Below are 13,089 nucleotides of genomic sequence, written 5' to 3' on the forward strand. Positions count from 1 at the left end.
TTGATTTTATATGTGAGGGGCCAATGTGTGTGTTTGTGTAATATGTGAAGTCTCTGCAGCCCCTTTGCAGGTAACAATAGTTAAAAAAGACTCGTCAAAGATTCACACCATATTAACAGGAAGCGGATGTTAAATTTAAAAGGATATGGTTAACTCACTACAGTCATCTTAAAGCAATTTGCCAACTTTGAAAGTTTTGTACAGTCATGCTCTGGTGTGTCATACACACCACACAAACACTGGCAGTGACACACACATTCAGACATACACTGCCACAGGATGTCAGGTGGTCCAGCCATTGTGTCCCCACCTGTAGGACATTGTCAAAGCACAAAGGAGGGGCACAGTACGTGTCAGCCTGCTGTCAGCTTCTGTTTGACTTGAATTTGTAAATCCCTCTCTCTCAGCCGTGGGGCTTTGAAAGATTAGCCAAAGGTCTGTGGAGTAATTCACATCTGTGTGGGTTTTACTTATTGTCAAGAGGCACGGGATCCCTCCACAGTTTTCACAGACCACAATAATTACGATTGTCAACACTGTTCAAGTTTCACAGTTTGTTTCGGAGCACATAAACATGCTCATAGTGGATTTTCTGAGGGTGGGGTACCCGCGAGGATTTGAGATGCTTTGTTGTATTTATTAGCTGCACAGATCATGGATTTAAGGAAACTCCTGCTCTACTGTTCTTTACGGTTTATGTAACCTTCATCTTAAGGTCACTGGTGTTTTCCTTCCATCCAGCTGAAATTTCAACTGTGAACACGTTCAAAAAAAGAGAGTTTCAAAGAGGAGCAAACTGAATATTGAGTATCACAAAGAGCTGGGATGTCTACCTGGGACCTGTGCAGCGCTCAGCTTCTCAGGCACTAACCAGACTGCTGTTTGCCATAAAGCGAGGAGGCCTCTCGCTCGCTGCCCTGTGAGGTCACAGCACCTGTTCTTGGTAATTGCTGGCAGGTGACGTAAGGCCTCCACTTGTTTTCCATGGTGTAAGGTGGAGGTCCCCCAGCTCCCTCCAACACTGAGGCTGGAAAGCCACGTTGGTTGTTTGCAGCAAATAAGCATCTGACTTGATTGTTCTTCCCTCAGTTCCCTGAGAGTGAGGTGAACTTTGGCTTACCTGTTGGAGGCCAGTGAGTAAAATAAAATGTAATCATGTACTTTTGGACAAGTCTTAAAATACGTTTTGCCCTGATTTAATGCTTTTCTGCACTTCAGAAAATGCCTCCAAAACCTGAAAAAGAAAATGGAGCAAAAACATGTTAACGGCATGGCTAATGTAAAATTCCAGCTTAATACAACTTTGGTGTTTATTTGTCAGATATTTCATTTGCTGGATTTGCCAAAAAAAAAAAAAGACAGTCCTGTCTCTTACAGTAGACATTTTGCAATTGAATTTCCAAACAATTTACTGATCAGAATCAAAATTCTTTTTGACTTATATAAAACAAAAAACTATACCATGAGCCTTAAGCGTTTTATCCAGAAATAAGAGCAATTTTTTTTATTTTTAAACTGTTCTCACTTCTGTTTTTGTGATTCACAGCTGCTACATATTGCCACAAGTATAATCTAATTTCTAGCATGTGTGTACAGAGATAATCAGATTAGCAGTTTAGATGCTGCATTTTGCGTAGAGAAGCATAACAAGCAGCCAATGAGGAGCCTGCTCTATGTAAAGCCACTGCTTTATCTGCATACAATTGGCTCACAATTTGAGATGATGCAATTCTAAAACCTGAAAACAGCCAGGGACCAAAGATTGTATCAAAGTGAGATGTTGTATGTTTCACTGTTACATTGTGAAACAGGTACTGGTTCATTTAGCAAACCGACCTCGGTGATTGACGTATCCTCCACAGAAGAATTTAACTGATATTTTTATCACCTTTACCCAAATGTTACTCGCCTGCTTTGAATATGCTGGGTTCACCTGATGATGTCTTTTCAAGACTGGCTGCAGGAGGACAGAAGCCAGTAGATAGGGTATCTGGTCCAGGCCTCCAGCCAGCTGTGAACCTGATAGCATCTGTTTTAAACGTTTCAGAGGCAGAGAGAAAGGAGCCCTCTTTTCTTCTGAGCTCTGGAGTGCTAGTTATCTCACGCCTTTTTAGTAAAGGGATCCACAGATGGCCCGTGTCCTGACAGTTATACAAATGTGATATCACTGGCTGAGGTATTCCGCTTGGATCCACTTACTGTGTTACTGTAGGCCGGCAAGTGGGACTCATTCATGCTCAGAGTAAACAAGACACAAAAAGAGTCCTCCTTTCTCAAGATGAGGCAGAAAAGAAAGAAAGAAAGAAAGAAAGAAAGAAAGAAAGAAAGAAAAGAAAGAAAGAAAGAAGAGCTTTTTATCTTTGGCAGACAAAACAACCTCTTCACACCTGAGTGTGTCCTCTGTTTGGAGTTCTTCCCATCCATTGTCATCATGTGTTATCTGAACCATCAAATCAACATGAAAAGATTTCATGTTCCGCTGTCACCTGAGGGGATTTGGACAACTTGCCTTTCATTTCCTTCGTCTGAATCCGGTGACAAAACCATTTGTCATCTTTTTTTCCTTTGTTTTTTTCCGGGTTATGTCTGGTTTGAGCTCACTTCAAAGACCTGGAAACTGCCTTTAGATGTATGTGCATTTATGTGCTTTGTGATGGCTTGTGTTGGAGAATCCGAGCCTTTTTTGTTCTTACTCATTGAGTTCTAATCAGAAATCAGTGTTTGGGTTATAGGTTTGGTTATTTATGTCACCCTCACATCCAGTAGGTCTTTTTCTTTTCTTTTCTTTTTTACTACATTCTTTTCTTCAACAGCAATGGTAGAAAGAGAGAATTGACAGGAAATGAGGGAGAGAGATGTAACAAAGGTCTGTGGCCTGTTTCAGATGGGATGCTGCAGTTCATGGCCGGAATCTTTAACCCCAAAGCTGATGTTTGGCTGTTGTGTTTCTGAGCCTTTTTGGCCAGTGAAACTAAATTGAATAATAACATTTTTGTAGCATTCAGCAAGGGTAGATTATCCTGTCTCTTGGGTCAGAGTGTCAATCGTCTCATATCTTGCTCTCAGGTCTGATCATATGGTACATCATAGTCATTTCAGCATAAAAAAAAAATACTTTTTAAGTGTTTTTGTGCTGCCCCTTAAGTGGTGGAGCGTCGTGCTGCTGCCAGTGTTCTGCCTCTGTTTGGGTCTATTCAGGTTGACTACATCTCAGATTGGGTCTAACTATGCTGGGTTTTACTTTGGACCAGGCTGACTGTCTGCTGCCCCCTTTTGGAGTAGATTTCTTGAAAAAACAATAAAATAACAAAACAAAACATTAATCTCCCATTTGAGATCAGGTCCTGATCTCAACAACAAAGCAGTAGTGTTCCATTTTCAGTGTTTTTCATGTGATTGTTAAAACTTTCCGACTGACCTCTGTCAGCTCAGGAGGTTTCTCTCTCTCACACCGAACTAAGACAAGCTTAATTGCCAAGTTAAAAACTTAAAAATAAGATGCAACTTAACTCTATTCTAATTCCTTTGAATATGGAAGGTTGTTAGTTTTTCTCACATTTTTTTGAGGGCCCTCTTTGGTCTTCCCCTGACTTTACCCCCTTAACTATTCACACAACTTACAGCATTAAGTTTAAGCTCAGTCAACTTTTCATGTCATTTCAAGCTACATTCTTGCCTGGACTGTAGGTGTGTTGGAACGGAACTGAGACTCTCGTTACTGTAAGTCGAAGGATTCAGCTCGAGTCCCACGCATTTATCTGAGCAGGATATTCTGTAGACGGCCCACCTCGGTGAGCTCGGGCCATCGCAAGACAACATTGGTTGGAGTTTCTGATTTGGACCTGATTCAAAGTATAACATGAGCCTTTGTCTTTCAAAGTGGGAGGATTTGTAACAGATCCCCTCTATCAGTCCACTTTTAACAAGTGACATTGGGCTTTATGGCTTTTACTCAGGAGAGGTTTGATGGCCATGATTATTTACACAGAGGGTTTACTTCTTTTTCTCTCTTTTTTTACAGTCGGTCATTTTCATAAGGGATCATAATACTCTTGGACAGGAAGTATCTGGCTATATAGACTACGCCCACAGACTCAAGACGCAAGATTTTGAACCATATTTCAGCGGAAAGAAGAGGCTCATGCCAGGACGCTCGGATTTATGGTAAGTCTCCTTCCATTGTAGCATGTCCACGTTGGTTGGCGAGGCCTTGACTCGAGTGGGATTTGACAAGGTTTGAAGGGTAAGGAAATCTTATTATCCAGGATTAAAGACTCAGGTTGACGTGAGAGACCAATATAGGCTTGGAAGGAGCTGTGCAAAGGGCCAGTATAGTTAGTATGTACAGCACCAGCCCTTGTGGCCTCACCATAGAAGTGGAATAAGCATACACTTCTAAAGAAAAGCTGAGTAGAGCTGCCAAAGTGCTGAACCTGTCTGAACAAGTCAGACATGATTAGAATCAGGATTAAAGTGGGTTTAAACCATGAGATTGTGATCTTCTTTCAGTGTGCAGTAAATTTGTCATCACAGATAAATGTAATAGATTTTATGACCATGGGAGGCCTCAAAATTACAGAGATTACCGAAAATACACTGAGAGATAAATAGATCAACGAACTGATGTGCTTTTCTCTCTTCCTCTTGCCGATTTGAAGTGGGATTCTTTTGAAAATCAATTGTGTTTCATATCCTTTTGAATTTAATATCTTTGACTTTTTCATTGTTGGTTGAACAAATGAAGCACTTTTAAAGCACCTGGGGCTCTAAGCAATTCAGATTAGACCATAATGAAAATAATTGCTAGTTGTAGCACTAGTCAGCTGTCTCCATGTGCCTCTATGCAGAGTTCGTGTGACAGTTGTTGGGTGGTTTGCTTGAAAGACCACAGTGTTAACCAGTTCTGATGTAGCCATTCATACCTAATGTTGAGGGAAATATGCCAAGGGAAATATATGAGTGTTTAGTTTCAAAATGCTCCATATGTTCAGCTGCTAGTTGCTAACTTTGGCTTCCATTTGGTGCTGGGCATGTCTTGTACAGTGCTGCAAACAAGGTTGATAAGGGATGATTGTGCACCAGAACAATAAAGCTGTGGGCAGTAAAACAAACAAACAAAAAAATAGCTGAAAGAGCCCCAACATTTACAATCTTAAAATCCTTCTAGTTGCTAAAAAGAAAGTGATACTACTGGTTTGAAAACCAAGTCTTCAGGTTCTTTAGATCTTGTATATTTAGCAAAGATGTATCACGTACTATACATGTTGAACAGCTGCATTCATCAGTGCCAGTTGCACAATTCCAGGCCAAACCAAAAGTGAACTGCTGACCTCACAGGTGGAAGCTAAAGTCTAGTTGGTATCCCTGAGTGGGGCAGGTAACATCTTTATAATTTGTTGTCTATCGGGAGAGCTGTGTACATAGAGAGCTGTCAGCAAATTACCGGAGCCAAAACCATTCCCACATTCCACATGCTCGTGCATAGTAACATATAACCAACATTTCAGATACGTGTGAGAAATTTCTTGAGGACAAACTCAACTGGACAAGAGGGGAATGAGAGCATATTACATGGTTATTCTCAGAGTTCAGCCAAATGACATGCACCCACTATAACCTCACTGACACTAGGCAGAACATGGTCTCTAATGTCCTAATGTGGACAGATTCTGAAGGTGATTTTTGCTTTTGACAATGAACTAGATCTTATTTTCTCAGTTTCGACCACCACTCCTGTTGCTTTTAGTATCCAGCTCCAATCACGACCAAATCAGGAGTCACACTTTACTACAGAGGCCTTTAGGGCGAACATTACAATCACAGAGGTTGTAAACAAATCCCCAGTTTGACCATATTGTCTAAGTATTTGGACGTGAAAGTGATACAGAGCATACCTGATGTGACCATTATCATTTTTCATGACATTGTAAAACTACTTGCCAGTGCATCTACAGTAAGAGCAGATAGGTCAAGAAGTACAGTAGCTCACAAGAAGCTCTGAAAACGATATGGGTATTTCAGAGCAGAGTCTGACTATCACCTTTGTTTTCACCTCTAAATAAGTGGTTTAGATAACAAGGTTAACTGGCAGTTCATGTACAGACTGTCAGGCCAAAACTAGAAAACTAAGACAGAGGTTGCAGAACCAATAAAAAGTACATTTTTTCCTTGATTTGACAAAAAAAACATTCAGGTTTTCAGAGCATTAAGATTGCTTTTATGAGCAACTTTGCCCCAAACGTAGCTATAGCTTGTTAGCTACATACGTGCGTACCAACCAGTGTGTCCGGAGTGTGTTTATAATCAGTTCAGACTCTGACTGATCTGAGAACTCGCCAAAAATTCCAGCTCTTTGTTATTTCCCCTCAGCCTCTCTGCCTTTTCCTCTTAACTCTGTACGTTCATTAATTGGGTTCATAAAGCCCTGACATTTGCACAAATGTTTTTGCTCAAGTTGAAAGATTTTCAGTGCATGTGAATGCATATTCGCCTTAATTCACGCCATCCCAGGCGAATTCCTGACTGTTCACATCTGCTCACGGCTTCGCTTTGACTTCATATACAATCACACAGCATGGAAAGTTTGCTTTGCGTTCTGTCTAAAGAATGTTACTAATTATACTCAAAATTTGAAGTATCACAGTATTAAAGGCCCAGCCAAGCATACCTCCATTATTAGTGTTCTTACATAATGACACACATGCAGTGTCCTGTCATTCAACAGTATTGGCATTGATACAAGATGTGTGTTGCATAGCTGCCTTAAAAACATTTCACTAATTATCACAAACCTTTTGAGAATGTCATTGTTCTAAAGTTCATAAGCACAATATGCGAGTCAGTCATCAAGCATCACAGAGATCCTCAGCTTTGTGAGCAAAATATCCATGTTAATATTAAAAGCGTGATATATTTTGGTTTGTAGAAAAGTGCCTTTGCAACAGCAGCCGAAGTACAACAAGAATGACAGTCTGTGTTTTATTCTTGGAAGTGGTTTTCCCTTTCTTTGAAACCAAAGTGTCAGACATGCGAAGCTTTGTTGTTTTATTTATCCATTTCTCACCACGTGCTCTGACACACAACCCCGCTCGTGGCCTTGAACTGGGCCTTCTCTCTGGCGAGTGGAAGCCCTAACAAGCTGTAGGTGTGAGTCATTGGGCGAGCATGCCTGGAGGTACAACCTACTCCCTAATGATGCTTTTATGAGGCTTCCCCCCTACACGGGTCTCCCTGCCCTCCCTCCATGTGACATCTGACTTCATACTCGTTCTCTTTTTTCACCCACTAAAACTCTACATCATCAGATTTACACATCTCTCTGTCTTTATTTTCAACTATTCTAACCTTGTGTTACAAGCTTTGCTACCTCTCCCTTTCTCTCCCCTCCCATGTCACCCCCCCCCCCCCCCCCCTTTTTTTTTTTTCATCTCTGTCGGGAACAATAACACCCAGTGTGGTTGCCGCTAAGAGGGAGCAGATGCTGGAGCTGCTGCCCACTCAGTGCACTAAACCTCCCACCGCAGGACTCTGAATCCTGTCCCTCCTCCTCCTCCACAGCCACAAAGAACACAGAGCAGCGACACCAGCGCCAGCTCTGGCCTCCACCTCCCACCTCCAGCAACGAAGGGTGGATAGGTTCACGTACACACAGTCTGCAATGTCTCGAGGAAAAAAAAGAGCAGTAGCAGAGTGTCTCCCTGGAGCAAAGTATAAGAATTTGAAAGACAAGAAGAAGAGAAAATAGTTAGACGTGATCATTGCTTTGCAGTTTTGTGTAATCGGTGTGATAGCACTTTACAACATGTACAACCAAATACATCAAACTTTTCTCCTTTGACATTAACCTTTAAATGTATTCATATTTAATTGTCGCAACATTTGTACATGCAGGCGATTTTACAACTTTTTGAACTCTTTCGAGGGCTTCTCTCTCTTATTTCTTATATCAACTGTCATTTCCAGCTTGAAATATGTGCAATTACGGAAGCAAGACCAAATCATAATACAGTTTGGTTCAATTTTCCGTCAGCTGGGAAAACAGGAACCACAGCTTTCAGCCGGGACACTGTTAGCTTTGACTTTTGTCATTAATGGATCTCTGTGTTCACTCATCTGACATATTAGACAACTAAAAACATGGCTCATAGAGATCTTAATCAGGTTGAATCTTGCTTGTACATTTTGAAGTACGTATTAATTTTTTTTTCTTTTACAGTGCATTCTCGGTCACCTCCAGGACGTTGCTGTTTGCACTGACTCTATAGGAACAGCAAGGAGCAGAAATCAGTTGAATGCTGGACTTGATTTATTTTAGCAGGCACACTGGGTGGGTGGGTCATATAAACATCATTTGTAAAGGCATATGTTGTAAGCCTCTGACCTCCTGGAAAACCTGCTTAAAGTAAATCAAGCACAGCATTTTCCTTGTTGCATCTGTAGAAAGTTTACATCTAAGAAGCACTTAACACCACAAAACCGCATAACAATAGAAGTAGTATTGGCAGTTATATTAATAAAACCACACTTTTCTTGGCAAACTTTGTAAATAGTGAAATTAAGTGATGATAACTGATAAGAACTTGCAAAAAAGTCCAAACATATGAATGACTGTGGTTTTATTAGACTATATAACTGCCTCTGAGAGACAATAACTTTCCGAAACACATGTGAAACTAGTCTGTTTCAGTTCCTGTAACTTCACGGCGAAGTGTGTGTGCGCCTTTATAGAAATTCAACCAAAATCTGTCACTGATGCTGCACATGTGGCATTAAAAGAAAAACATTTAAAATATACAGTGTCACACACTGAAAGGCTAAATCTTCACTTCATTTTGTCTCCATTACTTTTCACTGTGAGCTTCCAACACACACACACACACACACACACACACACACACACACACACACACACATAAATAGACACACACTAAAGTCCCTCATCTAATTATCCCACAGATCTGCAGCTCCATGCGCACGGCTTCCTGCCACTCCAGATGTGCCTACAGCATCTCTGATGTCTATTTAATGTTCCCCAGCAAAGTGACCATCTGTTTATGCACTCTGGCTGCTCCCCTCCTTCCTCTCTCTATCTCTCTCCCGCTTCAGTCCCTGTGTTTAGTAAAGACTTTTAAGAGGCTGGGCAACATCTGACATATATCGTCCTAACTGATTCTTTTCCTCTTTAAATTGTTACAGTGTGTTAAGGCACTGTTCCTAGTAGACTTTTTTTCAATATCCTCTCGACTACATAATACGGATACATTCCTCTGAAGTAGCAGTGCTGTACCTTACTTATTGAATGAATCTTTCTAATAAACATACTGAAACGTTGCATCATATAAAAAGTTCCGGCACGCTCGCTCTGCCCTGCGTGCATTTGGCGACAGGCTGAAAGATTGAACCTGAAGGATCTGCTCAGTTGAAGCACAGCGCATGCCTCCTCCGAGGCCAAAACCATATTGCCTCCGCGCTCAGCCTCTGCAATGCACCTGTGTGTCTGGCTTCATTTTCTGCTGTAAAAATATTTGCACTGCTGTCCTATTTTATTAACTTTTAATACAAAAGAGAAACTGTTCCAGCTCCGAAGGTGATTTGGCGGCCCGGCTTGAAGCATTGTGTCCGAGCTTTAATGGGGGGGGGGGTATTCTACCACAGCAGAGTTTGCCAACTCAATAAATATTTGCTGGTAAGCCGGAACTTTCCATGTCACGTGTGTTGATCTTCACACATGGTGCACATATACTTCATTGGCTGGATCCTCAGGGTTAAATCCAATCGCACTGCTTTTTCTCAGTGCTGATAGTGTTTGCACTGTCTCTGATAGATTAACTCAGTGTTCCAACAGCAGCATGATCATCAGAGACCTCCTGGCAAGTTTGATGGGCTGTTCTGTCCATGTAAAATGACAAAAACTCTTATCAGGGTTCATAAATCTTTTTCATCAAGGTGTTATCAGACCAGACTGATGAGCTGTCATTAGTGAGCATTCTTTGAATATGAGTGAAGGTATTGGGCCCTTTTTACAAACAGAGGGTGACCCCTAACCTCCCTCAGTTAAGGCGCTATTAGCCTCTTGAGCTCCATTCAAATGGAATATGGGATAACACCCAGTTGTGTCACTGCCTTATGTAATGGATCTGGCCGATGCCGTACGTATGTGTGTGTGTGTTTGTGTGTGTGGATCTGATGGAAAACCTGATGGCAAACTGAAACGTCTCAAAAGATTATGCAAAATGGTATCACACTGATATGAGTGTAGGGTGCAATGCACTCAAAATAACAATATATATATCAATAAACAATATGCAGTATAACTATAATCTACTGTGAATGTCTAAAACGTGAATAATTGTTTGTACCCATTAGCACCAAAGTGTGCAATTTTACCAACCCATGACAGCAGATACACTTCACTTCTATATTAATATTCAGAACAAACATTAATAAATTCCCAGATGAAAGTAAAATAATGAGAAAGTCGATTAAAGCTGTGTGTATGTGGATGGTTAGATGAGGATCTGTTAATGGGGTTGTCAACTGGTCATGGCCCATCTGTGATTTGTTGTTTAATCAGATCCATGACACCCCAGAAGGCTGAACAGTAAATTCAACCCATTACATTCTGCCTCTCAACACTGAAGAGGCCTTTTGTGATTTACACGGGAAAGATAAACTTCAGAAACAGTTACTGGACTTGTGTTCTTCAGCCGCTACAGAAAAAACTGCTGAACGAATACACATGCTAGGTATTTGCTCTTTTATGATATATATCATCCATCCAGCGCAGAGTCCAGCTCCTCTGAGCCCTATAATGAGACTGTTGACATTACCCTGGAAAATGACCGCCTGGAGATAACAATGCAGCTAAGCACGGTAACTATGGAAAGTGAAAGGACACAGTGCACGTGTCAAACAGCCATGGTAAATGCATAGGGAACCAGGAACCGGTGCTGGGAGCACCGTCATTGTTTCCACCAAATCCAGGTTCCCACACTTTTACTGGTCCATGTGTCTGGGTGTGGTGCCATCCAGCTGCTGGAGCTTTCTTTGTGACCAAATGTGCACCGACCGTGCAGTTAGTTGCCCTGGTGACAGTTCATATGGGACAGTGGGGGAGGTGGGTCCAATAAACACATCCAAGTAGCGTATGAACGAAGTTCTCGGCATGGCTTCAAAAATACTTTTTTCACACATTCGTCAGTCTTTTTAATGTTCGGTGTTAAAATATCTCACATCTGTCCCATTTCTCTAGCAAAAGTGAGCGGTTCACCGTGGAATAAAAGTGGTTGACCAAAAAATGTTAATTGTTGTATGGCATTCCGGTATAAATAGTCACTGAACTACTGTCAGATCTAATTTACAAAGAGAAGAAGTATGCATATGTCTGAAAGCAAGACTCAGACAATATAATTTTCCTCTGAGTTTTAAGGAAAAAAACCTCAATTTGTATTTCATAATTGGGGCATTGCAGCAGTCTATTCTGAACCTGCTTCACTCAGCTGTGCTGGCAACTTGAGAAAAAAAAATGCCAGACCTCTCGTCCTATCATACCTTATAATTTTATGCATCAGTGTATTTCCCCAAACAGTTTGGACTGTTCAGAGGCATCCAGTGCATGTGTTTCCTGGCAGGAGATGGTAGACAGATATCTGAGACATCAGCTGGTGTCAACTGTCACATGGCCTGAAATTCATTGTATTTTATTAAATCAAAATATTGTAGAGCCTACAAGAAGTGGACAGCATGGATAAAATCTCTGGTGCTTCTGGTGTTTCTCTACCAGGCTGTCGTTTGATTTAGATTTACTGAACTGATTTTCTGTCCATTTTGATCATTTCTAGGTACGTTAGCTCTCTTTGACACATTTGTTACACTGATGCATTTGTCAGTTTTGCTTAGTTCTTTCAGGCTGATGTGAAAGCTGTTAAACAATCTCTGGTGCACACTAAACTAACTAAAGTCAACTCAACGTCAATCAAAGCAATTTAAGTCAAGTCTCAAATCCTTGGAGACAAGTCAATCAAGGCCAGTACAAAGAAGTTTCAGGTAAATCAAAACAAGTCTAAGTCAAGTCCCAAGTTCAAGTCTAGTCTTTCAGAGTCTTGCAGAGAAGATCTCTAGTTAAAGTAATTTAAGACAAGTCCATGTCATGTCCCAAGTCAGTCATTTGAGACAAATCCAAGTCATTTATCAAGAAAAAGTTTATCAAAACAAGTCCAAATCAAGTCTTTAGTCAAAATCAGTCCCAACTCTATCAGAATAAGTAAGAAGTGTCTCAAGTGATTGATGGCAAGTCCAAGTTAGTCCCAAGTTAACATATGTCTTTCAGTTCTGAATGCTGAAGTCAATTGCTGAAGACCATGTCTGTAATAATTTTGAGTTGTATTCTTCAATGCCTCTGTTCAGTGCTTTGGTCAGCATTTGTTGTCTGAAATATGGTCCACAAATGGACTGAATTGTTTTTCCCAGGAGTTGGATCTGGGTCTCTGTGTCAAGCCTCTACATGCAGATCGATCCTTTCCCCGTATTCTGAATAACTGTTTTTGGGAATATGACAAATGTCCAGTTCAGGAAACCCATGTTGCCAGGATACCAGCAGTAAAGTCAGTCACTCTCGTTATTGGCTGGAATACCTGGACCTTTTCATAGCTATTCAAAAACAGACCATTCTGCAAAAATATGTATTTACATTTCCCAAAATTGCATGGTGGGGGTCTGTGGGTTTTGGAAAGGCCACATGGGTTAGTTTTTATATTGCTTGTACTATATGCTTTCTTGTAATTTGTAGCAAGCATGCTTGATATGTTGCAGTCAGAAAATATTTTTATGGCTCGAATGCAAATGGGTATTTGCAAACAGGTTTTATGAGCCACTAGAGATTATCTCTGAAACAGATCCTGCAGAAAACATCTTGACAGCAGCCAAACAGCCGAAATATTTTGCAGAGGTCTCACAATGTCAATATTTTGAGATGTATTTTGCATAGTGTGGGTCATTAATACTTTATGCCAGCTGTTCATCATGTATTGGCTCCAGTAAAGCATCACAGCAAGTGAAATATAACCTGCAGCATGCTGGCACCTCTCCATT

General features: G+C 40.9%; 1 protein-coding gene across 1 annotated transcript in view; it reads left to right on the plus strand.

Moving 5' to 3' along the window:
* The window catches only part of cfap299 (cilia and flagella associated protein 299), a 66,940-nt gene that overhangs the window by 48,909 nt on the left and 4,942 nt on the right, over window positions 1–13,089 (plus strand). The window contains exon 4 of the mRNA XM_076731916.1: window positions 4,022–4,164. Coding sequence (XP_076588031.1) covers window positions 4,022–4,164 — 143 coding nt within the window. The remainder of the gene's footprint in view (window positions 1–4,021; window positions 4,165–13,089) is intronic.

Source organism: Chaetodon auriga, chromosome 5 (assembly GCF_051107435.1).
Source record: "Chaetodon auriga isolate fChaAug3 chromosome 5, fChaAug3.hap1, whole genome shotgun sequence".
Taxonomy (NCBI): domain Eukaryota; kingdom Metazoa; phylum Chordata; class Actinopteri; order Chaetodontiformes; family Chaetodontidae; genus Chaetodon; species Chaetodon auriga.